The following is a 24,066-nucleotide window of genomic DNA, read 5'->3' as shown; positions in this document are numbered from 1 at the left end:
ACCAACCCATGTGTCATCGCACACAGTTCTGTGCCTGGAATAGCCCCACTTCGTGTTGGATCTTTTTTTGTTGTGTTATCATAATTCAAATATTTTATAACTTGACCTTAGATCCACAGTTCATGGTATAAAAACGTAGAGTGTGTCTGAAATAGTAAGGTAAGAATTAAGTGCCAAATCTGTGGTGTGTATGTTGAGACCCAAGCAAAGCACGTAAGGGCCCATTAGCCCAGAGGCTGGCCACGGAATTACAAGTCCACAGAATGGTAAAGTGCCAGATATTATTTGCAACTGGAGATTAGTCTTCCTGAGTTGCTATTTAGTCTGTGAAGATTAGTCTTCATAATTTCACATGGCACGGACAGGGTCTGCCCATGGGTAGCACGCTGGGTGATACTTAAAGATTTAACAATGCATATGGTATGGCTGGATACTGACCCATCGCAGCAGATACTGTTCTACTGCAGTGGCTGGAATGGAGCCAGGGAAACCAGCTTCTGTGCAAGACATTCCTTGTTAGTCTAAAGAAAGACCTGGAGCATCCCAGAGGCAAGGTCCTTCCAGGTAGCTTGGCAGCAACAGGGGGTTGCTCTCAGGCCAATGGCTGCTCACCAATAGCCATTTCAGTATTTCCATACCTGCCTCAGGCACACCGATGCTCAGCAGCTGATTAATAGCCTTGGTAACAGCTCTTCCCTAAGCAAAGAACAAAGACCTTTTAACAGTAGAGTACTTCTTTACTTAAGTCATGATTTCTGGCTCTGTCACTTATATCATTATCCAAAGATAAAAGCATCATGAGGGTTTTATTCTAATCCTAAGTCAGTGCCCAGAAAAAATAGCTCAACTCCAGCTCTGTTAGAGCAAAATCCCCTCTGCAAATATCCAAGATGACTAAATCTCTCTATCCCCAATTTCAGTCTTCTTGTCCCCAATCATATAACTATATCAATCTGAAAATGTCTATTAAAATGTCTAATGAAATTTCTGATTCCTTGTCTACTCCTCACCCTGCCTCCTTGACTCTGTTTCATTTTTCTTCAGAGTACTTACATAAAATTATTCTACACATCAATTTGTTGTTACATAAGCGCCATGAGAGCACAGGTTTTTAATTGCTTCCGTGAGTCTTTTTTTTTTTTTGGTACTGGGGATTGAACTCAGGGGTACTCTACCACTAAGTCACATCTACCTTGAATGACCAAGGTAACTAATACATCCACTATGGTTGAAGGGTTACCATGGAAACAGGGCTACAAGAATGTAAAGACTGCTGAATCCATTCTCCTCAATTACTTGACGAGGATCTGTAATTTCTTGACTTGTAAAAACAGCCACACTGAAAATTAGGAGCTATTAGGACTTATACTAAAGATTTCCAGCAACTCTTCACAAAGTTTTAGACAATACCCAGTCTTTTCAGGTAGTAGAGAATTTCAAAGTGCTAAAAGAAAAAGCAATTCATTAAGCAGAGGATGCAGCAAGTGTAATAAGGAATCATAATTCTGGAAGAAAAGCAAATTATAAATAATCTGAAAAAATATTTCCAATTACAGTTCTAGCTCATAATATACTTAACATATCCTTTGAGTTTTCCTACTCATCATGGTAATTAAAACAAAACCCCTTCTGCTTTAGCCAGTATGATTCTCTTGAAAGAAAAAGATGCCTTTCAAAAAATTTCAGCTGCTCAAGATAAGTACTTTAAACATATGGAAACACTTTTCTTGGATGGGAAGTTCCTAGTCATTTTCTAGTTTATACCAAGATATAATTGCATCAGAGATAGAATTGATTTAATTATCCTAATGGCAAATTCAAATTGCATTACAATTGCTAATTTCAAATTATCTGGCAGTGTGTGTGTGTGTGTGCGTGTGTGCATGTGTGTGCACAAGTGTAAGCACATGGATGCGCACACAGAATGAACTGACTTCAATAGTTGTGCCCAATTGATACGCTACCTTCAGTGTCAAATCTTATCCTGATGTGCTCATGTCAAATAAGCCAGTCTTTTCCTTATGTCCTCCACCCACTCCATTCCCTAATACAGACACAAATTAAATTATTAGGCAAGGGAGAAAGACTTCCTCATTGAGTGGCAATTTGAAAATGGTCAGGAAAAGTTCAAGCAATTTTCTCACGCATGAGTTACCCTTAGACTGCCCCCAACTCCCCATCAAATACAAAGGCAGACAGAAGATACTATAAAGAGAAGTTCAGACAACTTTCAGAACTTGTACAATAAAGAAAAAGCACTTAAATCCAAAAACTTGCTTTGAAGGCTGCCAGCTTGTGGAATTTTTCAATAGGTTTATGGTTTGTGATTAAGGGCTTTATATTTCATTTGCTCTATTCCCTCTTGTTCTTAGTTCATTCTTAAATAGCTTTATAATTCTATGGAAAGGAGAAGAAAAACGTGTAAATATTAAACTGATAAGATTTACTTAAACATAGGATAGCAAAAGCAGAATACAGGATAAGCATCCCTCATTCAAAATTTCAAAATCCTATGTGCTCTAAAATCTGAAACCTGCAGAGTAGTACTGTAAGTGGTAAATTCCACTCCTGACCTCATGTAATGGGTCACAGTTAAGTGCAAGCAAGGAAAATTTTTGTATGAAATTACCTCTGGGCTATGTGTATAAGGTATATATAAAACAATTTTCTTTCATGTTTAGACTTGGGTCCCATCTCCAAAGACATCTTATTATATACATATATATTATTATATACATATTATTATATGTATTATATAATTATAATTATTATATACATATATATGTCAATATCCTCAAATCCAAAATCTGAAACACTTCAAGAATTTCAGATAAGTGATACTCAACTTACACAGGTAAGAAATCATCTCTCTCATCTTGTGAATTTCAGATTTCATTTTTCCTTCCTTTTAAAATAACAGCAAAAGTATTAGAAATGCTAATCGTGAAAGAACTATAAGTAACTTAGAAAATGCAGAACCTTGTCAACACAAACTAGGTGATAAAGAAACTAGCTGCCATTGCCACCAAGGAGTCAGGCAATTACAGTGACAAAATAGGGGTAAAAATTGGATAAAGGGATAAGCAATGCTTTAGAATGCAAGGAAATACATGGGCTCGAAGAATTGTCCTAACTCTTGTGCCAAGATTATAAATTTCTTCCTTGTTAGGATGAATTTTGTAAGCCCCCAAAAGGAAAAATAAATAAAACATATAGTAATAATACTCTAAAGCTTAAGAATGAGCAGCCAGGCACAGTGGTGCACAACTGTAATTCCAGTTACTTAGGAGACAGGAAAATCACTTGAGCCCAGGAGTTCAAGGCCAGCCTGGGCAACATAGGGAGACCTTGGCTCAAAAAGAAAAGAGAATAAACAGTAAATGTAAATTAGCACTGGATTTTTTCCCCATGCTGTATTTGAATCTGATATTAAATAAATCTATCAGTTTTGATTTACAAGAGTTAACAGTATAAATGTGATTATTTGATTACTTTTGAAAACAGTACTTGATGTTTAAAAGAGTAAGGTTTATCTAATCTATAATTTTATGTTTATGAAACCTACTGAAGTCACTTAAATATTTAACCATTGTTTGCTATTATTTTTTCAGAAATATATTCAAAAATCAATATTTTTTAAATATTTGAAGATACTCCTGTATAAACATCTGAAAAATGCTTAAAATTCACTGAGTAAATGGTGTTAATTTAGTACAAATTGAAAACTAATCAAAGTGAAATGCATTTCTTTTACAAAATATTCACTAGATTTACAAAAAACATCTATGAGATATTAAAAGGCTGAGAAAAACAAGTTTTTATACTTTTCAAGCATCAGTAACATCAATATCAATTAAAACAAGCAAAAAATAAATGTTTCTTTGCCTTCAGAAAAGTTCCTATCAAATACTTGAAAACTACATTGCATTGAAAAAAAAAAAACAGTAAGTGTGTCATAAATCACTATAATAGTGATAAAAGAATGAGAGACACTACAACACATAACCCACCAGCTGGCCAAGATCGTCTTACACCTTTCTCCCACATTAGATGTTGATTTTTTGCCTTAGAATTGCATGATCTGGAAAGAACTCTCAGATATATCATGTTGAGTATTAAAGTGCAAAACAGTCGGGCTCAGTAGTGCACCCCTGTAATCCCAGTGGCTAGGGAGGCTGAGGTAGGAGGATAAGGAGTTCAAAACCAGCCTCAGCAACTTAGTGAGACCCTGTTTCTAACTAAAGCATTTTTAAAAAGGGCTGAGGATGTGACTCAGTGGTTAAGTGTCCCTGGGTTCAATCCCTGATACCAAAACAAACAAACAAAAAAAGTGGATCATACTTTATTAACTAGGATGTCAGTTAGTTGCTGTTACTAAAGTGTCCAATTAGCCCTCTAGGCTAACACTGCTGCCTCATGGTTTCACAGACCTTCCCTAGAAGAGAAGAAGGTGTCCTTTCCTTTTAAGGCCATAACTCAAAAATTGTCTGTATCACTTGAGTTTATAGTTCAGGGGCTATCACTTAGTCACATGGACACATTTAGCAGCAAGGAAAGCTGAGAAATTTAGTCTTTTGAGTGTCCTTGTGCCTAGATAAAACTTCTATCATTAAAGGAGGAGGAAATCATGAATATCCAGGACTGCTAGCCTCCCCATCACAAATATGCCACTTTAAATGTTTAAAAAAGAAGTAAAAATCTTTGGTCTGTTTTCATTCATGCAGGAAAAAAAAAAAAAAAACCACTGAAAGTTTAGGAAACAAACAAGATGTGTACAATAAATTATTGCTTTCAGAACATCGACCCAGAGTTCAATGTCAGTATGTAATGAAGTTTATCTCAGTATAAAAGTTGAATTTTAAAAAGGACAAATGGTTAGTAATACATTTATGTTTATTCAGTTTAAAGTATCCTCTATTATTCCCTTTCTCCTTTGCGAAGTCAAAAATGTCCTTTATTTTATGCAATAGTGTTGATGCTAAATGGCAATATATTTTTCCATTTTGTAAATATTATTTAACATGTTTATGGAGCACCCAGACACTATACAAAATGTGGAGGACTCACTAGTTATAATAGTCCTTCTCTTACAAAATTTAGAATCTAAAGGAAAGATGGATGGTTTCAAACTAGGATCTTTCTTAAAAAGATGTAAAAGAACTAGAAGAGAATATTCTGAGGGACTTAATTTGGATTAGGAAGTCAGCAAAGGCATCCAGAAAGAAGGGCTATTTTAAGATGCATTCTGCAAATGAATACCAGTTAGCTAGAGGACTAGTAAGGAAGAGGGCGTAGACTGGTGGGTTGACATTGCAGAGGTGAAAGAGGAAGAGTTTGGTCAATGGATGGTCCTAAAAGAAGGTCCTGTGGCCAGAACTAAATAATCAGGAGGAATCACAGCAGAGGGGTCACCATGGAACAGGGAGAAGGTCTCAAAAGTTATGCACAGATTTCAGATTTGCACCCAAGGGCAATGAGAAGATATAGAAAGGGTTTCAGCAGAACACAACAATTTGATTTATATTTTTTAAAAGTTGCTCCAGTTGGGCATGGTGGCACCTACCTATAATCCCAGTGACTCAGGAGGTAGGCAGGAGAATTGTGAATTCAAGGCCAGCCTCAGCAACTTAGTAAGGCCCTAAGCAACTTAGCAAGACCCTTTCACAAAATAAAAAATAAAAAGGGCTAGGGATGTGGCTCAGCGGGTAAGCGTCCCTGGGATCAATCCCGAGTACCAAAAAAAAAAAAAAGTTAGTCTGGCTGCAGTGTGAAGAATGAACTAGGGAGTGACAGATGATGACGTAATCCAGACAAGAGATGCGGGATAGAACACCAGCAAAGAGGATGGCAAGAAGGGCACAGAGATTTGCTTCTTGGGGTCGATGACAGTGAGGCACATGACTCTGGGAGACGGAGGCAAGACTGATTTAAGATCAGGGCTCTGGAGTCAGACTGCCTGGATTCAAACCTGGCTCCACCCTGGCAGCAAGCTTCCTAGTTTCAGTTTCTTCATCGACAGAATAGAGAGGATAACACTAACTGTACTTCAAACATGGCGCGAAGTGAGATCATTCATTTAGACAGAATGATGACTGGACATATAAACGGCTTCATTATCATTGTTTCCGTTATTAGTATTATGCATAATAGAATAAAAGCCAAGACTCTTCAGATTCTGGTTTGGGTCAATTATTTCAGAATGAAGAAACAGAGAAAACAATTAGCAAATTTCTTAATTTGGCAATATGGTTTTTCACATATCAAAATCCTACCACATACAGTTATGAGGAAAAGTCCTTATAGAGATACAAGAAATACATTTTGCAAAATCTCACCTTATTCCTGGATCCAGGTTTAATTTTCATCTTTTAACACCACTAATCCAGGCATACATACAAATTCAAACTGAATAATTATCAAGATATTAAACATAAAAATTCTGGAGTTTTCTAATTTTCCTTTCTTCAAGGCTCAGCCCTACATCTACATTCCTTATATGAACCTTCCTACATCATCCCAAGCAACAGAAAGATCCATTTTCCTTAAGGAATTCTTCATACTACCCAGATATTTCATGTAAATCACTCTGGAGAGAGAAACATGCATATTCATTTAATCAGTAATTGAGCTAAGCTCTGTGCTTAGTGCTGAGGATTCAGGTTAAGGAAGCAGAGTCCTCCCTTGTGAAGTTCAAGGTCTCATCTGAAACTTCTCCTGGACTCATGTATTTCTTGGATGTGGCCCATCCATGGTTATTCAGACACTGGAGAAAATGATAGTGCGTGTTGGAACTCACACATGTGGTAGCTCCAGTTTTTAAATCTTCTTTATGTGACAAACCACAGACTTTAAGGTTTCTTATGATAAGACCATTTGAAATAGGTCCCAGTGGGCTCATGGCACCACACAGAGATCTCTTTTCTAACCTAATTTCAGCACTGAAACTGATTTCATGAAAATAAATGCTATGTATGTCAATGACACAAGCAGATTTATTTTACATTTGTACTATCTGGTTAGGGGAAAAAGAGAAAAGTCAGTCACCTTCTGTTCTCCATTCCAAAGCTTATTTCCACACAAAATAACATGTTTGAGGTTGAGGTGCCTTTGCACTGTTGTGCACACTTTTTCTGGTGACTTTTATTTTCCTGGAAAGCTGTTCTCAAATCAATGCAATGTTACATAGTCAATGCTGCCTTATAAATGGAGAAGTTCAACACAAATCTGATGAGGAAAAAAAAAACAAAAACAGGCCAGGGGTTGGGGGAGGTGTAGGCAACTAAGTGACTCAACTCCTCTCCTTGGCTCCTCTGCCTGCTCTCTCCTGGCCACCTCTTCCCAGTCTCTTCATCCTCTGGTCCTTCACCCCATCTGTGCAATGAAGGTTTGCATTTGTGTTTCTCAAACTCTGTGATAAGGAACCAAGTTTTCACATCTTTCTATCAGCTAAGGATGAACACATTCATAAAGAAGAAAAATCCTCGGATGCCACAGTAATGTTAAATTGCTGTAAGAAAGTGAACCTTCCTCTTAATGTCTGTACTGGTCTCGTGCACACAGACTGCATGGGGCCACGCCTGTACTTTGAGTGGCACTGACTTGACTACTGTGACTTAGATCACTATGAAGATTAGATAGTGATTCTATAAATGATTTGTCACCTTCATTTATTTCATTTGGGTAACATAATTAGCTTATATTTTCCAGTTAGGCAGTAACTAAGCAACAAAAATTAAAAATCCTAGGGAAGTGCTACTCAAAAAAGGTCTCACTCATCGGTATATTCCAGAGAATAATAACATGAATAACTCATCTGATAACTGACAAATGACCATCAAAGCTGAAAATGTCTTTCAGGCCAAACTAATCTCAACTTTTGCTTTTATTCAATAAAACAAAAAAGTTTACAAAATATGAGAGTTTATCACTTAATTAAAAAATGAATTTACTATCAGGAATATTACTCTTTGGGTAGAAATATCAGTCCATGTTCCAGGGAGGGAAAATTTTCAAAAGGAAAAGATTGATACATGGTGATTAGTTCTAGAATGTGCTTCCTCTGCAGCATCTAGTCCATTTGAGAAAGATAAGTACTTAATGGCAATTAGGCATAAAGCCATTGCAGTGAATGGGAACATAGCCTCATGAGCAGACATCAAAATGCAAGGGTCTTCACAAACGTGAACACCTATTGCATTCTTTAATGACTCATGCCAAGGTAAAAGTACATATGTGCTTGCTCTTCCTTTTTGTCTACCAGTCTGGCAACTGGGACAAATACTAAAAGAGCCCTAAAAATTGCCCAACTCAATCTCTAAAGATCCTTTCTCAAGTTGATGAAGAGGGGATTGCTTCAACTTCAAGAAAGTTTCTCCTAGGCAGGTCAGTCTCAGGTACCTTCTGGATGTCTACTAAAAGGTTAGTTTGGGAGCTTAGAGCAACAATCAGAGGTTGGTCAGTTCTTGAGCACCAGGCTGATGCTCTAAAACAGAGGTTCTCAAACTTGGGCATCTGGAGGGCTTATTAATATACAGACTGCTGGCCCTACTCCAGAACTTCTGATTCAAAGAACCACGATGGTACTGCAAGTCAGGTTCTAGACAGTGCTAATGCTATTGCTCCTGATTCTGGGAACACACTTTGAGAACCACATGTTGACAGAATACAAAAGACTTCAGAGTCACCTGGTCCAAACCTTTCATTCTACAGGTGAGAACCCTGAGTTCAGAGAGAATGTCTCTCTCATGCTCACCTACCAGTACTCAGTCTCTGCTTGCTCTCTCTCGCATAAAATTACCCATAAAATTAATATCACACACCCATAAAATTAATTTAGGTCTCTCACTGTTCATCTCAAAATTCTGTACAGTCACGGACCACATAACAGTGTTTCCTTCAAGGATAGACTACAAACATGGTGGTGGTTCCATTAGATTATAATGGAGCTGAAATCTTTCTATCACCTAGTATTTTTAATATCCCTTCTCTACATTGAGATAATGTTGAGATGCACAAATACCCTTGTGTTACAATTGCCTCCAGTATTCAGGACAGTACCATTCTGTCCAGGTTCATAGCTGAGGAACAATAGGTTACACAACACAGGCTTGCTGTATAGTCAACTGTGACACTGAGGTTTGTGTCAGTGTGCTCTATGATGTTCACACAAGGAAATCACAAAATACGAGAGTTTATCACAGCAACAAAACAACGTTTTTCTCAGAACACATCAGCAGCATAAAGTGAGGTACACTGTATTTTGGGTACACATTAGGTCCCTGCTCTCTGAGAAGGGCACCAACAGAGGCTTCATACTGCTGACCTTCATGCACTGCCTGATGGCATCATGGAAAGTGGAATAATGGAGCGAGGGGACAGGATGTGGAGTTGGGACATGTTTACAGTTGATGTTTAGGTGCTCCTGGAAAAAGTAACCTTCTTTAGAGAATGAAACAGTTCCCATTAAGTGGAACTGGATCATAAACGAATCAAATTTCTTCTCCTGCCTTTAGTTCTCCATTTTCTCATCACTTCTCACTGCTGTTATTAATTTTCTTTTTTTTTTTTGGGGGGGGGGGGTCCCACAATTGCTTTGTCTCATTCACCTTGAGCCTCTTCATGTTGGACTCCTTAAGCCCAAGAGACACATGCTGGAAGGCAAAAGGGTGACAAAGATCTAGCTCTTCTAGTCCCTTCAAATTGTTCACCAGTAATTGAGCAGATGTCAACTTAACCTCACTTATAAATTGCTAAGAAAGTATAAATTCTGTAAAATTTGAACCACATATGGAATACATTTCTATGCCAGCAGTTCCCACTAATTTTAATTTTCTTAAACTCAAGAGTACATTTGAACTTGTTCCTCCATTCTGTTGTTAAAATTGTTTTTGTTGTCACTAAGAGTACAGACCAATAATACTAAATATCTGGTGTAGTTATAAAACCAAGCAAAAACAGAACCTTGAAAATCATGATGATTTGTTTTTCTATCTGAAAAATGGGTGCATATATATATATTCATTGAAAAATATTTGATATTTTATAGTCAACTGGACTGTATCATTTGATTGGTCAGACATCATTCTGGCTTGTCAAGGCTTGTGCTGTGCCATACAGTGATTATTACAATAGTCTGCCAGGCACAATTTTGTTTCAGGGGCCAGGACATAGGAACTAGACAGGGATAGCTCCTGTCTCACAGAACCTGTCACCTAGTCAGGAGCAGAAGACAAACCAATGGATAAACAAGAATTCCAGTTTAGTTCCAAAATCAAAGCAGCAAAGAAACAAAACTGAGTAATAGAATCAAACAACAAAAAGCAAATGATGTGTTGTGACCAAGAAAGACCTGGAGATGAACTTCTGAGCCTACATGTGAAGATAAAGAAGAAACAGCCATCTACTTGGAGGGAGAATAGGGAACAGAAAAGAATGCTCTAGGTAGAAGGAGGAGCAACCCCAAAGACCCAGAGGCAAGAAAAAAGTTGGAAAAAGAAGGTGAATGTGACTTCAGTACAACGAACCAGAGGACTTGCATTCTGAGTGGTAGGCAGGCATTTGGAGTTGACTCCAAGTGCAAGTGTAAGACATTGAATTGAAGCAAGGTAGTGACATAAGTTTAAGATGGACAACAAAGGACAAATGTCAGGAGGACAGCACAGTAAAGGGCAGTGACAGACCCACCTGGGATCACAGCTTTGGGAAATGGAGGAAATTGTGAGATTTTGGAAATGCTTCAGCCGTAGAGATCATGCTAGCATATGGGCTGTGGAAGTTTCCAAGGATGCTAGGACACCTGTGTGAAATGCTCCACCCCAATAAAATAAACTCATGATAAAACGCAAGATGTTAACTGCAATACAATTAAATACGCCTTCAGTTTTAAAGGCATCAGCTCCCTTTTCCATGTCTGAAAGCTTGCGTTTAGATTTTTCTTTCAGTTTGCATCTCCCAACTCATTTAGAAAAGATTGTACTTCTCTTCCTTTATGAAAGTCTCAAATCTTTGTTGCAGACTTTTGTCCCTGGGGGTGCCTAAGCATCCATCTTTGGGGGTAGAATTCCAAGAAAGGTAGAAAGCAGCTGAGTGCCCTTCCTATGGTAGAAGCCTCAGCTAGCAGAATTTTATTCAACCAATATTGAAAATAAGTAGTACAGTGTCGCTGGCTCTTTGCGGTTCCAAAATCCATGGATATTTGTCACCGCCTGCAGCAACAACTTGCATGGGTCTTATGGGTGGTGGAGTGGAAACTGAGGCACTTCTATCTTTCTCTTTAGTGCACTGCTTTCTTGCTTGTTTGTTTATAGAGGATAGAGGAAATGAGGTTTACTTGCTTTGAGAGGAGAGAGAGAGAGACTTTGCTTATCAGAGAGAAAGAGACTTTGCTTAAGAGAGAAACTTTGAAAGACAGGCTTTGCTTAGAGCTTAGAGGAAGAGGCTTGCTGCACCTTAAAGTCCTGCCTCCTGTGAACTAAGGGTACGTCCACCCAAGGTGCCCTAGTGATGCGTCTCAGTTCTCCGTTCCGCGATCTGCCTTCCGCTGCTGCCCCTATTCGCTGCTGTATTCTTTCTTCTGGCTTTTTTGCTAATGGCTGCTGTGGTGTGTCTTCTGCTACTGCTTCTCTGCTAATGGCTGCTGTGGCGTGTTCTTCCCTCTGGCTGCTAATCGCTGCTGTTCATGTTTTGCTCCGCCTACGCTTATATCACCTCCAGGAGGCGGAGAGCAGGGCCACGCCTCTTACGCAAAGATTAAGCGAGTCGCTCCGAGCAGGCAATTAGTGCTCGAGAACACATGCACATACATTGTGTGCGTGGACGAGAAAATCACCTGAGTGTGCTTATGTCAATTAACCTCCTCGCTGCCGATGTGATCAGGCGCCATCCTGGCGCCGCCAACATGGCACAGCCCCCAACAGTACAGTCCATGTTTCAGGCACTACTCTTAGTGCTTTAAAAATAATAACTCATTTTATTAAATTCTCATAATAGCATAAACCTAATATGTTTGTTATTCCCATTTACTAGATGAGAAAACTAATGTACATTTGACATACATTCAAGAATGCATGCAGCTCATCAGTAGAAGAGCCTAGATTCTAAGCCCAGAAAGGCAGGCTCTAAAGAAAGTGCTTCTAACCACCAGGCAATACTGCCTCCCCACAGCACCCTGGTAGTCGGGTACAATCAGACAGCATGAGGTTTTGCAAAGTGATACGAGGATGTAGGACATGGTCACAGGTGACTTGCAGTGCTGCTATGGAAGTTAAGTGCCCAGCACCAGCAGCAACTATTGATGGGGCTTGTGGAGTCTCCCCCAGCTGTGTTTCAACAGCCTGTTCTGATACCGGTGTTTACTGGTCAAGACTCCTTTGGATCCTGCCTTTTTGCTGAGTCTGCTCTCCAATTTGCATTGATTCAGAGTTTCCTGTTTCCCTTCCAATAAATTCTTCTTCTGCTTAAAAGATCTGCAACCAAGAACCCTGGCCAACATGGCTCATTGATGGATGTATCAGCAGACAGCCAATTGCTCATAATGAAAGTCAGGGCTCCTGAAGGTCCTTCTACCTTCAGAGCCCTGGATTTCTACTAGTACACTTCCTTCCTGTTCCCACGGCTGCCTGGCTCACAGGGCTCCCTGCCTCAGATCATCTGCACTCAGGCGATAGCCAAGTTTGTGATACACGTCCCCTGGCCAGAACCCATGGCTCTGGAAGCGTACCCTGACAATGGTGCACACCAGGTCTTCAGCTTCCACAGGGGTACAGAACTCAGCCCAGAGGGTTTTGATGCTCAGAAGAGAGTGGACAGACTCAGGCACAATGATAGCTGTGCCCTGGAGAAGGTCCACCACCTCAGCAGCCTGGGCCCTTGCTCTTTCTTCATTCTCCATTATTCGACCCTTTAATTCTGTGAAAAGGCCTGATGAGAATCTTTCCCAAAAAAGACTCCTCTTTGTTGCAGTTTCAACCTCTGTCTTTAGTAACATCATAACTTTGCTACAATGATTTGCTAAAAGCCCTTTTTCTGCCTCCCCATCTCCCTGCCACCCACAGATGGGAGTTCTTACAATAATATTTTCCCCTCTTGGTTCAGGTATCATGGGAAAATATAAAACAAAAGATGACATAGACATGAAATCATCTTTCAAAAAAGATCACAAATTAATAAATAATAAACAAGATCCCTTTAGGGTTCAAACACTTTTTACCTTGCTTTTGCCAAACTCCATGATCAAATTTTCCATTTTACATCTGCTCACGGTTTAAGACTCATTAAAGCCTCAAAAATTTCATCCTTTAATGACAAGCTTTAGAAACTTAGCTCTTTGGGTACTTAGATATGAGTGATTGATTTGAATTAGTGGGGTTGGTATCTTTGTTTCAAATGGTTTAAATATCTTAAAAGAAAAGCTACCGTCCTCCACTGAAAACTGGATCCCTTGGAGAAATGGTTAATTGCTCCCAAGGGGAAGGGTGGGGATAAGATGAGCCTGGAGCGTCTTGTTACACCAGGCAGTAAGGAAGTACTCCAAAACGTTGAGAACATGTCACAGGACGCAGAAGCCGATTTGAAGGGGCTCTCAGGGCACATTTTTGGCTCATTCTGCATATCAAAGGATCCTGTACAGTGATAAGCAAATAGAGGAAAAGGGAAGACTCTTGCAGAATGTCAAATGCCAACTGGTAAGTGTGGAGAGAGTGCTGGAGTGGCCATCACGTCATAGATGGGATAAGGCAGGAATAATCAAAGGCTACTAAATCAGGAGGGAGATCTGAGGGGCTGGAAACCCTGGGTTCAATCCCAGCACTGCAAAAAAAAAAAAGTAACTAAGACCAACATTTTGATGAGGAACAGGTAGGGCATTTGCAAGTCTCATCACAAAATTATGATACAATGGATAAAATAAGCCACATCTTGACCAGATGATCAAATTTACCATCACCAATGAGGAGCAGTTGGACATGGTGCATCTCCAGATGTGACCTCCTGTCCGCTAAGTGACACATCACCTATGCAGTGTTCCAGCCAAGAACACATAGCTAGAGTCTCTAGTCATAAGATCAGACAAATTTGAATGAGGAATATTCTATTTTAAAAAGGGAGAGAGGACTGTATTCTTCAATAATTCAATGTTGCGAAAGCAATGGGGCCCTATAGAAACATTCCAAATTAAAGACACTAAAAAGACATGAGAAACCAGGGCAGCCTCTGAGCCTATACTCGACCACGGGCTGTGGATGAGGAAATGCTACTGAGGACATTCTTGGACCAACTGCCAAAATTGGGATATGGATAATAGTTGGTACACACATATTGTATGGAGGATGCATTTATTGCAGTTTTGTAAGTGGATTGTGCATATACAAGATATTTTAGGAAAAACACACTGAAGTAGTTAAAGGTACAGGCCATGATGCATATAACGTACCCTGAAACATTTCAGAAAAACAGAAGAGAACCCACAAATGAGAAAGAAAATAAAAATTCAACAGTAAATTGATTTGGAAGAGGATTCCTGGGTACTTTATATTTTTATTCTTACATTTTTGTAGACATTTGAAAATAGTTCCAAATCAGAAGTTAAAAATGAAAGATTTGAGGGAGGAGAATGACCACAAAGGGTCACAGGGGGATGATGGACATGTTCTAGATCATGACTGGGCCTATGCTTACACAACTGTTCAGTGGCCAAAACACATCAATTTGTACACTTAAGATCTGTGTCTTTTACAGTATGTAAACTATCAATAGAGTTTATTTGAAAAGGTTCAAAGGGTAAAAGATCATTATTTCAAAACGTTCTGAATGCATTTAAAGGCAGAAAGAAGAGGGGGTTCTTGCTTTGCCTCTTGAGAAGTCTCCTGAGACTGCTGTGCTATGGATGGAAGCAGGTCATCTGGTGGGGTCTGTTTTTTTCCATCCCGGACAGACATAAGCCACAGATAAAGATAAAGCACTTGCACAGATAGAGTTATACAATCTCTCTTTCTGAAACTCACTATAGGGAAAATTGAGCATTTTATATGAACATTGTATAATGAACGCAATACATGGTTAAGATAAAATGTACAAAAACTCAACAAAATTTTGCCCCTACAGAGTCCTCCATTTTATCCTAGAGGCTGAGAACAGCACTCACCATCCTCTGAGGTGGGAAGACTGCACATTTCTCCACACTATTTAGATGGTTGTTAGCACCCTACACTCCCAGTGTTTTGAGGCCCAACTCAGATGACCCTTCCTCCACAAGCTCCCTACTCCTACTCTGCTACACCACCTCTTAATCTCTGTTAAGCTTTCATGAACATCTACCTTGTAACGGGTCCTTGTGAACTATCCCCCTCCAACACAGATTCCCTGCACGGAGAACCATGCCTGGCACTTTGGAAAAATCTGTTGGATTGAACTAATTTGAGCTGAATGACCATGGGCACCCTTAACTATTTCACTGCTTTATTCCTTCACAAGGCTGGAAAATTCTGTTGCTCTCTACCAAGAAACCCAAGTTTTCTGTGCCATTTCCTTTAATGGACTTCTCACTAGAGAACATGATAGTTAGTTCTAAAGGATTTTGTTAGAGCTGATCCAGTAAAACTGTATGAGACTCCAGAAACTCATAGCAAAATATTTCTGCTAAATCACTACCAGGAAAATTTAGATAAGCTGTCATGCAATCTATGACTAGTCTACAACAATGAAAAAGGACACCTCACTTCAGCCTGAAAATACTAAAATATGAAGCAATGATAGCTGACACTTACTGAGTACTCACTGCCAGCAAAATCCCAGAGGTTAATCCGCAGCCAAGAAATGGGAGAGCCAGGGTTTTAACCCAGACACACTGGCCTAAAATCTACATTTTTAACCAATATATCAGTTTTTATAAGCTAAATTATGTCTTCCTGCCAAAACTCATATGTTGAAATCCTAAAACACCAGTATTTTAGAAGGTAGGTGTATTTAGATATAAGGTGATTATGATAAAGAGTGCCTTCAAGTAGGGTCCTAATCCACAAGGACTAGTGTGTCCTGAAGAGGAAGATAGGGCAGGGATGTTCCCATGCAGAGGAAAGGCCACATGAGGACACAGTGAGATGGCTGCTGTCTGCAAGCCAAGGAGAAAGGGCTCTGGAGAAACCCAACCTGCCAACACCTTTCAGTCTCCAGATTTTATAAAGATAAATTTTAGTTGCTTAAGTGTTCACGAATGTGATGTTCTGTTATGACAGCCATAGCAACCTAATACGACTAGCATAAATTAAATGCCAATTTTCCTTCCTTCCAGAGAGTTCCAAGATGAAGTCTGTGGTCAGAGTTACTGGAAGCACTCAACTCAATTAGCAAGCAATACTAAATCACTAAAAGATCACACATCCTTGCTACCAATCGGTTTCTTTCTACACTGACTACTACCCATCAATGTTCTTATCAGAACTCCTTTTCATTCTCCCTTTATCCAAGGAACTGATGAGGAATTTCTTACTACTAAACTCAACCATATTCTTTATTTTCCTTATCTCCTCCAAATGAGGTCTCACTCTGGCATCTTGCAATTACTAGACAATAGTTTTTTGTACTTTTATTAAGCACAAACAGGATACTGCTCCCCTGAATGTACTTGAAAAACATCCTCGTCCTTGTTGCAAAACCATGCATCATTGTGAAAGAGTTGGTGGCTTTTCAGTCCATTCCATGCTCTACACAATTGGGCATTTAGGAATGCCCAATTGCAAAGTAGGATTTTCATCTGAGACACTTAAACAGTGACGAATCTAACTGTAGAGAATTTTGTGAATTTTTCACCCAACTCTTATGACTTCAAATAAAACATCATGCACACTTCTCTGACCTTTGCATCTCCCAAGTCATTGTCTCTTTCTTTATCTTGAGAACAGACTGTGTCCCACTCCCTTAAAGACTGAAAGAAATCAGAGGTTATTGTTTTTCAGTTCATTTGGGGAGTTCTGGACTCCATGTGGTTTGGAAACCGTATTTTTAACAGAAAAATTGTCACTGAGATGATGTGCCAGTGATGAAAATGGGGGTCCTGGGAGGTTAAGCAATACTTTAAAAGATTTGGAGGGTCGGAGCATGGGCCAGACAAGAGCCCAAGGTGACCTCTAGTCACCTGGATTAAGTTTGATTCTCAGGGCAAAAAACTTACCTACAAACATTTCTTCCCTAGTTTGAGTGCAAATGCAAGCATTTTATATCACATGAATAGATTTTTTTTTACCAAGAGAGTATGTCTTAGCTTACTGCACACTTCATACAAAGAGCCAGCATCTGTCAAGTTCTTGGTATATTCTAGACATTGTACTTCATACACTGACACAAATCTAAGCATTTCAAATGAACTAGGGTTCAGCCTGCCTTGAAAAGAAAAGGTATGAAACTAAGGCCATGACCACCCCTGTGTATGTGGGACCTGGGGCTCCAGTACAAATGAGGGCCTGCCAATCACTGTAAAGTGTTAATCCACAATCCTTCTCCCTAACTAATCTGCCTTGATGGCATCCTTGAGGCCAGGTTTAATTCCCAATTCTCAGACTCTTCAGAGTTCTGAACCAGACATAAAAGGGCCACCCTGGCCAATGAACAGTCTGTTCTTTCCTCACCTGGGCTCCCTTTCCTCAAGGGGGTCTTCTTGGGCACACCTGTGAACTCTCAGTCTACCTTCTTAAGATTCCCCCACTACTTTAGCAAACAGCTGCCCCTTTGGGCAGTCACGGATCATCAGGCCTGCGGTCCCTTCCAGCCCAGCCCTAGCTGCAGGTTTGAGCCCTTTTGGGCAGGGAATTCCATGCAGGACTTGCATCAGGGAGAGAAGCCATGTAGACTGAGTGGCCACCCTGCTTGGACTAGCAGATTTTTAGCCCTTTGGGGAGGGCACAGCCTACAGGGTAAAACCAGGCCAGACTCTCTAAGCCCAGGAGAGATGGGGGGGGAGATTCTTTGCCCAGTCCAAAAGCAGTATGACTAAAAGCCCTCTATTTTGTGCCAACTAGATCAACCGGTCTTTCCTTGAAGCTTTCAGGGAGAGTGACTACTTATATTAAAGAAGAATAAACAAGAAGAGGATGAAAGGGAAGATTCCTGTTCGATGAAATACTTGTGGCTATTTAGAGGGGAAATCGATCACTTGCTATGAAAGAAGGAAAAAGTAAATATACCTCACACAGGGAATTTACTGAATGGCATTTTTAGAAGATCAGAAGGTGTGGGATACTTGCCTTAAGGCAAAAATTGGTTTCTTAAACTGTTTTCTTTCTGTTTCTGAAAGACCTTTGCAGAGACACCAAAGACGGATGAAGAATTAGCAGAGTAGCTGGGACTGCACAGCTGAACCTTAGGACAAAGCTAATTGCTAAATCAAGGGTGGCAGGGGAGGTTTAGGTTTGCTGCAAACACAAAGGCCTTGCCAAGGAGACCATGGGAAGCAGGTGAAGGAGGTCACAAGAATCAGAAGAAAGGCTAAGGACAAGTACTTCACCCCCATCACTAGCCTAATGTCTCCTTTGTTTCCTCAACCAGGGCAAACTCCTCAGGTTTCCAAGTCCCTTATTTAATTCTCTAAAATAGGAATAGCGCCTGTTTGCATCACCAGGTGATACCCATAAGAACTTAGCGCAAGGCTGTACTTGCTAAGTGCCCAGTCCACTGCACTTCCTTTAGAACTGAAAACGCGCGGACCAAAACTACAGCTGAACTTAAGATGGGGGTCAGTCACCATCCCTGACATCCAACTTGAGGGTCTGCAGAAGCTGTGCGCTGGGGATGGAGGGATAGACGAAGTTTTAGCCAAACTGGAACAGATATGACAAAGCGACAGAGGTAACGGTTACTTCCCAACCCTGCTTTGAAGTCGTGAGAGGGGGGTACCTTCAAAAGGGACCCGGGGTTTGGGGTTTAGCTCAGTAGCAGAGAGCTTGCCTAGTACGCTCAAGGCCCGGAGTTCGGTACTCGACCCTGGGGGTACAGGGGGAAAATGGCCCAGCCAGAAGTTCAAAGGACTGGCGCCTAAGGCCCCAAGTTGCCGGCATCCCCGGATTCCGAAGAGATAGGGAGGACACTGTGCCGCAGCCCGCCTTGCTCCAGGCGCGACGAGGGGATGGCTAGCAAAGGGACCTGGAGGAGAACACCCAGAGCCTGGGGCTCGGGAAAAACGCAGCCGCTCACCCAGTAACAGCAGCTTGAGCTCGCGGCGTGCGTCCTTCTTGTCCCGGCGAAGCTGCCTCTCGATCTCAGCGCTGATGCGCTGCGACTCCTTCTCCTCTGCAGACAGACAGCAGCAGCCAGCCATGCTGCGCTTAGCACCCGACGGGGCGACGTCCCTCGAAGCGCTCTTAGGCTCCGCCGGCAGCTCGCCGGGCGAATCAGCGCCAGGCACAAGAGTTTGGAGAAAAAACGCCTGGGCCTCGAGGGCTCAATCACTTCTCAAGGGTCAGCGCTGAGGCAAGGGCGAGTGCCGAGCGCGGGGAGCGCTTAAATGCACCCTGGATCCAGGCTCACCCAGCACCACACTCTATCCCGGGAGGAAAAGGGCCAGCCGCGAGCTCTTTGGCACAGGAGCCAGACACCCAGTGAGGCGAAGCAGACCGCGCACAAAAAGTTGGGGTGTCAATGCCGGGGGCAGAGGGGGATCTTCCAGGTATAGGGGTGTCGCAGGCGAGCAGCAGGCGCGGCGTGGGGTGGAGGCAAAGGACCTGGCTGGCTCTTGCTAGAAAAGTTCCGTAAACCTCAGCAGTGACCACAGACTAAGAACCGAATGAAAAGGTTCTTCCTGGCTCTGGTGGCTCAAGTGGCAGGAGGAGGCGGAGCGTCCCGAACCTGCAGCCCTGGCGTCTGGCGGAGTAAGCCCTCGGGACACCCCGAACCGATGGCACCCTAAGGGCAAAAGAGGGTGACCACGAGCCGGAGGGTGCGGGCTCGAGGCTGCGGAAGCAGCCCTCACACCTGCCTTCCTGGCTGTGGTGTCCCAGTGCGGGTAGGGACACCTGCCAAGGTTGCTGTAACCAGTACGCTCCGGCCGCCAGGCCCTTCTTCCTGCCAGATCCGGGTTCCGCCAGGTGAGTGAGTGGGTTTCTCCAACTCAGGCGCAGTGGCGGCTGTGGCGGCGTCAAGCTGGAAGTGGAGCGTAGACCAGCCAAGCGTCTGCCGCGGGACACGACGCGCCAGGAGCGAGGTGGAGGTCTCTCCTCCGATCTGAAGTTGAGGCTTGCACACTAGCTTTACACTGCACACACCGGGTTTCCTAGACGGGCTCCTTCCGCTTCCCAGACGCCCCAGCCCAGCTCAGACTTGGCTAAAGCCCTTGGTCAGCTGGGCAGCTTGCCTGCAAAGTGCGGCTGGGCCCGAGCCCGCTGGCTCTGCACTGGGAAAGGCAGCCGCCACTGGGTTCAGTTAAAGTGCAGAAGCGCAGAGTAAATACCCTCCCGGCTCCTCTTATAGAACCGGAGGAACGGGGCTTGAGGACAGGAGGGAATGGAAAACGACCGACTGCTTTGCATTTTATGACGGAAAAGACTCCTATTTTGTAGAAGGGCTGGCACGTTCCCCACACACCTGGCAAAATCCCTGTCCAGGTCGCCGTGGTAAAGTGTGCCTACAACACTATTGGCCCCACTCCTAGAATGTCCGGAAGATGTTTGAACAGCCTTAATAAAAAAAAAAAAAAAAAAAAAAAAAAAAAAAAAAAAAAGGTAGAAAATCAAAAAGCACGTCTGTGCAAATCAAATGACATGGTCAAGTGCAAATTACATCTGATTTCCATCTGGGTAGGTTTAGAAGCAGGAAAGGAAAGGTGGAGGAAGGGGATTCTGTTGACCAAGCAAGAAATATTCTTTTCCTTCTTCTCAAATCAGCATATGCCATGTACACACTTTATGGCATTAGGCAATTAGCTAATGCTTCCTCAATAAAGAGCAGGCCTAAGTGCCTTAAGTATGAGTGGCATATATTTTATCCATTCAAGCATATGAGTGCAGTGGTATGTGTCATAATCTAAAGAACTTGGCATGGTGCTGCTCTCTGGCTGCAAGGTCTTTTTTTACAGTGGAGAGACTGTGGATAAATCAGGCATTAAAATGAATATGCATATATTCTTAAAAGCTTGACTCTTAGTTTCATTGCAGGCATAAATTGACAGTAACAGTGACCCCTGCAGGTAAACTCCTGGACTTTTCTAATCTGATCCTTGGCCATTTAGTCACTGGTCACTTTAGCTTTTAAGATTCATTTATAACTTGAGAATAAGACTTCTTGTCTTCTCAAACTAAGGGTGGCAGAATACTTATTTGTATTTCAAAATGATTTAAACTAGAGCCAATTTGTACTTCAAATAAGCTGGAATAACTGACCTGTGGAGTATCAAGTTGCTAAGATTTCAAAAGTTATGTAGCATAGATTATGGCAAATCTGCACAACTTTCCTAGGCTGTTCAACTTGGTGGTGTATATCAGAAGTCTTGAACATGTCCATCTCCTTTGACCAAACCAATAATTCCTTCCATAAGATCTAACTGGGGAGAAGTCCCCATGATTTATAGGCAAAGATTTCATTTCTAATAACAATAAAAACTAAGAACAACTGAGATGGCAACTAGAGGCTAGATCAAATAAATTAGTTTATCTACACAATGAGCTATTAGGTAGCATTTATATATCGTGAATATGTGAGTAACAAATGTGATTACGCACCACATAATGACAGTTTGGTCAGTGACAGACTGCATATGTGACATAGTCCCACAAGATTATGCCGCCAAGTGACAGCTTAGCCATCTTAGATTGTGTGCATACACTCCAGGATATTCACACATCCACAAAATTTCCCAACTATGCATTTCCTGGAAAGTACTCTCATTGTTGAGAGATGAATGATTATGTATGAGAAACAAAGATTTGGGGAAAATCATCAAAATGCATTAAGTGAAAAGAGCAAGATATAAAAATAGAAGCAGTATGACACAAATTTTATTATGACAACACACTTCTGCTTTATTTTATTTTTTATTCTTTTTAGTTACACATGACAATGTATTTTGACTTACCATACATTCATGGAGTATAACTTCCCATTCTTGTGGTTGTACATGGTGTGGAGCTACACTGGTTCATATATGAACATAGGAAAGTTCTGTCTTTCTTTCTCATTCCTTTTCTCCCTCCCTTTCCCCATCCAATCCACTGAATCTCCACATCACCGCCCATTGTGATTCAGCATCCGCATATCAGAGAGGACATTCGACCTTTGGTTTTTAGGGATTGGCTTATTTTGGGGGGGGATTGGTTTAGCATAATAATCTCCAGTTTCATCCATTTACCAGCAAATGCCATACTTTCATTCTTCTTTATAGCTGAGTAATATTCCATTGTGTATATGTACCACATTTTTTTATCCATTCATCTATTGAAGGGCATCTAGGTTAGTTCCATAGTTTAGCTATTGTGAATTGAGCTGCTACGAACATTGAGCACATCTGCATTTTTAAGAGGCTAACAGGACATATACTCTAGTATATGCTCTGAGTCATAGCTGTCACAAATATGCTCTGATTGTATCTGTAGAGAATTATTTGGGCCAACTCAAGTGAAAGTATTTAGATCCCACTTTCCTCAGTTGTAAGATGAGAACCAGAATAAATTCTGAGGATTCACCCAACTCTAACATTCAAAGTATTTTTTGATGATTTGAAAATCATCTTATATGAAGGTATTAATCAACTTATATGAAGGTATTAAAAATAATTATAAACCTAAAGTTGTTATTTGTTATTGATGAGAACTATAAAACCCATACATCAAAAGTCAATTCATTTTCTACTTCTATATTTTATTTGCTCCATTCTCCTTATCTTTAGGATCTGGGGGTAGGATAATAACCATTTTAAGTTATGGATTTACTTGAAATGTCTTTCCAGGAAGAGTAGGTTTGAAGAGTTCTTAGTAAAAGATACTTGCTTTGCTAAATCACTTCAAAAATGCTATGATTTTGTTTTATTTCTCTTACTGATTAGAGCCCAAACACCTGCCAAGTGCTGCCTGGGTGAACTCATGATCTTCCTCTGCTGTTCATTGAGTCTGTGCCAGCCCTGTACCAGGCATGAGTGTTCAGACAGAAAGGTAGTTCCGACTCTAGGTAGTGCTGTAGTCTGCTGGTGAGAAGGAAGACACCTCACTCCAATCAGAATGGCTATTATCAAGAATACAAGCAACAATAGGTGTTGGCATGGATGTGGGAAAAAGGTCCATTCATACATCGCTGATGGGATTGCCAATTGGTGCAGCCACTTTGGAAAGCAATATGGAGACTCCTTTAAAAACTTGGAATGGAACCACCATTTGACCCAGCTATCCCATTCCTTGGCCTATACCCAAAGGACTTAAAAGCAGCATACTACAGTGACACAGCTATATCAATGTTTATACCAGCTCAATTCATAATAACTAGATTGTGGAACCAACCTAGATGCCCTTCATTGATGAATGGATAAAGAAACTGTGGTATATATACACAATGAAATACAACTTAACCATAAAGAAGAATAAAATTATGGCATTTGCAGGTAGATGGATGGAGTTGGAGAATATAATGCTAAGTGAGATAAGCCAGTCCCAAAAAACCAAAGGCCTAATGTTTTCCCTGATAAGCGGATGCTGATACATAAGTGGGGGCAGAGGGGTGGTAAGGGAAGAAGGGAGGAACGTTGGATTGTGTGGGGGGTGGGGAAGGGGAAGAAAAGATGGTGGAATGAGACAGACATCATTCCCCTATGTACACGTATGGTTACATGAATGGTGTGACTCTACATCGTGTCCAACCAGAGAAACAAAAAGTCGTACTCCATTTCTGTACAATGAATCAAAATGCATTCTGCTGTCATGTATAACTAAATGGAACAAACAAAAAAGGAGACTGAGACTCTGAAATCTGAACTTACCCTTCCTGATTCCACCTGAGTGGCTCTTGAAGCCTACAATTGTTCACAGCGAACCTTCTGCAGACTCCTTCCTTCTGCTTAGCCTCACCACTCGTTGCTTTCCTGAACTCTCCACAAATGCACCT

General features: G+C 41.2%; 1 protein-coding gene across 1 annotated transcript in view; it reads right to left on the bottom strand.

Moving 5' to 3' along the window:
* Nucleotides 1-20,526, bottom strand: part of GNA14 (G protein subunit alpha 14) — a 200,840-nt gene extending 180,314 nt beyond the window's left edge. The window contains exon 1 of the mRNA XM_079112107.1: nucleotides 19,180-20,526. Within this exon, the coding sequence (XP_078968233.1) occupies nucleotides 19,180-19,303 (124 nt within the window). The 5' untranslated portion in view covers nucleotides 19,304-20,526. The remainder of the gene's footprint in view (nucleotides 1-19,179) is intronic.
* Between the last annotated feature and the right edge of the window lie 3,540 nt (nucleotides 20,527-24,066).

This window comes from Sciurus vulgaris, assembly GCF_902686455.1.
Source record: "Sciurus vulgaris genome assembly, chromosome: 15".
NCBI lineage: Eukaryota > Metazoa > Chordata > Mammalia > Rodentia > Sciuridae > Sciurus > Sciurus vulgaris.
This window is presented reverse-complemented; position numbering and strand designations above follow the sequence as displayed.